General features: G+C 39.7%; 1 protein-coding gene across 6 annotated transcripts in view; it reads left to right on the forward strand.

The window, feature by feature from the left end:
- The window catches only part of Slc38a9 (solute carrier family 38 member 9), a 73685-nt gene that overhangs the window by 67957 nt on the left and 1402 nt on the right, over window positions 1-4326 (forward strand). For all 6 annotated transcript variants that reach the window (XM_021180274.2, XM_029468391.1, XM_029468393.1 and 3 more), the window contains 2 exons: window positions 618-766; window positions 3753-3842. In XM_021180274.2, the coding sequence (XP_021035933.1) occupies window positions 618-766; window positions 3753-3842 (239 nt within the window). The remainder of the gene's footprint in view (window positions 1-617; window positions 767-3752; window positions 3843-4326) is intronic.

Raw genomic sequence — 4326 nt, forward strand, 5'->3', positions numbered from 1 at the left:
CACACCCACCATGCACAGTGACAGATACACACCCACCATGCACAGTGACAGATACACACCCACCATGCACAGGTGACAGATGCACACTCACCATGCACAGGTGACAGATGCACACTCACCATGCACATATGAAAGATGCACACCCACCATGCACAGGTGACAGATAGACACCCACCATGTACACTCTTTGAACGTGCTGCAGTGTCAAAGGAAGAAAAGCCAGAGAGCTATAGCAAAGATACAGTACCATCGAATTTAATTGGCCATTTAAGTAAATTAGGAACAGATTTGTTTATTGTATTTGAACTTTATAGAGCTGTGTTCCTTTTTGTGTTTGTTGTAAAGAACAAAGTTTTCTTAATTATTCTAATGTAGACTAATTTTCAGACTAGAACGTTTATAAAATAGAATATGCCAGTGTCAATTTTTTAATCAATTTCTAAATAATGTAATTTTGGTTTCTGTACTCATCTCTTGACAAATAGTTCACAAGCAGTTTGTAGACAGGCATCAGTACATAAACCACTATTTGGGGATTATGTACAAAATAAGCAGAAAAGTTTGTGAATCTGAATGTCCTGGATGAGTTTTGACATTTCATTGTCTTTCTGGATTAGAACTTCTTAGACAACTTCCCCAGCAGTGACATCCTGTCCTTCATTGCGAGGATATTCCTGCTGTTCCAGATGATGACTGTATATCCACTCTTAGGCTACTTGGCTCGTGTCCAGCTCTTGGGCCATATCTTCGGTGACATTTATCCTAGGTAAGGGTTCCTCTCTAGACCAGCAAGATGTGCCAAGCAACCAATGACTGTGCAAACAGGTCCATTTAAAGTGTGACTGATCCTTTTGCTATATATATAAAAAAAAAAAATTGCCTAATGAAAATGGTTACTAAGGATAGATCACAGAGTCTGTTTCCCAGAAGAGCTTTAAATAGAGAAGCCACTCCCTGGCCTAGGACAATTTGATGTCCATTCCTTCCGAGAGTCAATTAGCTCTGATGTCTACTATATATTTATATGAAGACTTAACTGCTGTTAAGAGCACCTTGCTAAGAAGTTTATAGCACTTAGAACCTATGTTGGTGTGTGTGCTAATATGAGCCAATACTCTTAATTATTGGATATTAATACATTTGTTTATTAATAGCTGTATAGTTTCGTAGAAATGCTCAGTATTTAGTGTTGAAGGTGAAACATAGAATGAGTTGGATTTCTTACATAATTAAGACAAGTTTAACTTGCTATGGGAATTTTAGCTTCTTAATGAGTGTGGAGGAATTGTGCATCCTCTTGAAAAAGACCTGTTGAGGTAGTTACCCTTATCCAAGAGGAATGTCCACAGAGCAGCTCTGTGTTTCCAGAGTTCCCCATGACAAGCGCACACTGTCATTTGCCCTACAGTTGCATGCTTCACAGACAGTGCATGCTTTTTTGGACTCAAGACTTATTTATACTGGGGCATTTTATAGAAGATTACCAGGATCTTTCATCTCCAAAGACATCTATCGATACTTAATGTGGAAAGCTAAAACTGAGAATGTTAAGGGATCTGTTGATTCCCTTAAAATTAAAAAATAAGTAGGTCCAAACTCAGGCACACACCTGTAATCCCACCCACAGGAGACTCGTGCATGTGAGGCTGACTTGGAAAACAAAAGCAGCACTCTTGAGATCCTGACACTCACTCGAAAGCTGTGGTAAAGCAGTGACTTGTTAACACGAATAGTATCTTTATGAGAGATAACTAGTTCCAAAACCAAATGGTTTGACAGCTATAAACTCTTTTAATGTCTGCTTTTCTGGTTGACAGTTGAACTCTTGTGTTTCTGCATTATCTGTTATACTGTTATTTTATTTAAATATGTGAAGAAAATTCAGTCCTAGGTAGATGTATAACTGGAAAAGAAGAAGCACCTTTGATAGCCTTGTCAGATAATGGTAAATGTGCATCTTTGGTGCCGTGAGGAAATGTGACACCGTGTAGTTCCTCGTTCCAATTGTATAACCAGAACCTTGGTTGTCTTCAGTCCATCCAGTGGGCTTCCTTGCTCTTTGCCTCTTTGGTCCTGAGTAATTTGCGACACCATGTTTGGTTAATATTGATTCACAGAGTTCTGTAGGTTTCTCAGATGTTCACACATTTCTTTAAACACTACTAAAGCTCACATCCATTAACATCACCACCAACTTCATCTTTAAAACATGTCTTTAAATTTTGGAAAACTATCAAACTCAAAGTTGCAAATGCCAGGTTTCTGAAATCCTAGTTTTTATCGAAAACTCAACTGTTACTGTCAGGGACAAATACTGTCTGTTGTTGTCCTCAAATGCGAAGCGCATCAACGTTCACTTAAAGAGAATGCCAGTCCATCACCAAGGGCTGATGCCTGCTGTTTGGGCTGCATTCAAGGGAGGGTAGCATTTGTTGAGACCGTCAGATGGTTCAGTCCAGCTACACTGCCCAGCTGCTTTTCCTCAAGACACCCGAGTCCTTGGTGTGCAGATGTGCCTGATCGCTTCCCCGTGTGAACACGCAGAATAGTAAAATGATGCACACTCCACGTGTGAGATTCGGTAAAGGGAGCTTCGCACCTCGCAGCCCCTGGGCACTGGAAATCAAACCCAGGCCTTGAGCATAGTAGGTAAATGTGGTCCCCTGCCTGAGCTGTATCCCCAGCCCTCTCACAGACACAGTTAATAAATATTGTTTTCTTGTTTTGTTTTCTCTTGAAAGTGTTGCAGTGAGAACTCCATCATAGAATACAGATGCCTTTACCCTTATGTGTTGCCTTAAATCATATGATGTCTTGCAGTGATATGAGAACCCTATTTACCTCAGAGCCTTCCTGAGACAGAATTCATGGTCACACTTGGAGAAACAGCCACTACTTTGGAAAATTAACAAAATTTTTTCTTTTAGTAAAAACAACCAAGGTACAGAAAGTTGAAGACTGAAATTCTGGGTGAATAATCAAATCTTGATACCTACTATCTCTGTCATTTATCAAGATATATGCTAACCACCTACAGCATAAATAATTTTCCTTACTTACATTGACAATATTGTCCCCAATATCTTCCTACACTTTTTTCCTTTAGGTTTTCTTGTTTAGTGAAAATTCAGCTAGCTTCTTTCCAAATTGTTTAAGTAGTTTTTGGTTATCTACATAAATATTATTTTTAATAATTGTTTTATGTTCTGTCAAGTAACCTGTTGACTTTCTTGTCCTGAAATTTTCTTATTTTTCTATAACTACCTTACTTAATAGGTTTCTTCATGATTCTGTTTTCTTAAGATATTCCAAATAAAATTATATAGAGAGCCGGGCATGGTGGTGCATGCCTTTAATCCCAGCACTTGGGAGGCAGAAGCAGGCAGATTGCTGAGTTTGAGACCAGCCTGGTCTACAGAGTGGGTTCCAGGACAGCCAGGGCTACAACCTGACTCGGAAAAAAAAAAAAATATATATATATATATATATATATATATATATATATATATATAATGTGCACTCTGGTGCATACTACTAGTTTCCATTTACAAAATTTGCCTTTTTATATAATTAGATAAAAAGGCCAGTCTCATTGTCTCATTACCAGCACTGAGTAGTGAATTTCAGTTTTGCTGGCAGATTAAAGATAATCATTTTAAAGAAGTTAAGAATGAGTTTTATTCTCCTGAAAATTGATTATAACTTACCTGTTTATATCTTTTCTTTCCTATAAACTCTCTTCTGTTTTCTAGCATTTTCCATGTGCTGATTCTTAACTTAGTTATTGTGGGAGCTGGAGTAACCATGGCCTGTTTCTACCCAAACATAGGAGGGATCATAAGGTACGCATCTGTGAATCATGCTCTGGTATCATCATTGCTGTTGGGTTTTTAATTGAATGAATTTTCTGTCAGTATTTAAGACTGGTAGTGTTCAAGTGTACTTCCTGGTGTTTGTTACAGTGCTCACTAAATTTCATTGTTGCTGATCTCTGGTACAGAAGGGACTGTGGGAGCAATTGTTCTGTCTGTGGAGCCTGTGGGGGAGAGTGCTCTGTGAAGCCTGTGGGGGAGAGTGTTCTGTCTGTGAGCCTGTGGGGGAGAGTGTTCTGTCTGTGGAGCCTGTGGGGGAGAGTGTTCTGTCTGTGGAGCCTGTGGGGAGAGTGTTCTGTCTGTGGAGCCTGTGGGGAGAGTGTTCTGTCTGTGGAGCCTGTGGGGGAGAGTGTTCTGTGGAGCCTGTGGGGAGAGTGTTTTGTGGAGCCTGTGGGGAGAGTGTTTTGTGGAGCCTGTGGGGAGAGTGTTCTGTGGAGCCTGTGGGGAGAGTGTT

This window comes from Mus caroli, chromosome 13, assembly GCF_900094665.2.
Source record: "Mus caroli chromosome 13, CAROLI_EIJ_v1.1, whole genome shotgun sequence".
NCBI classification, from domain to species: Eukaryota; Metazoa; Chordata; class Mammalia; order Rodentia; family Muridae; genus Mus; species Mus caroli.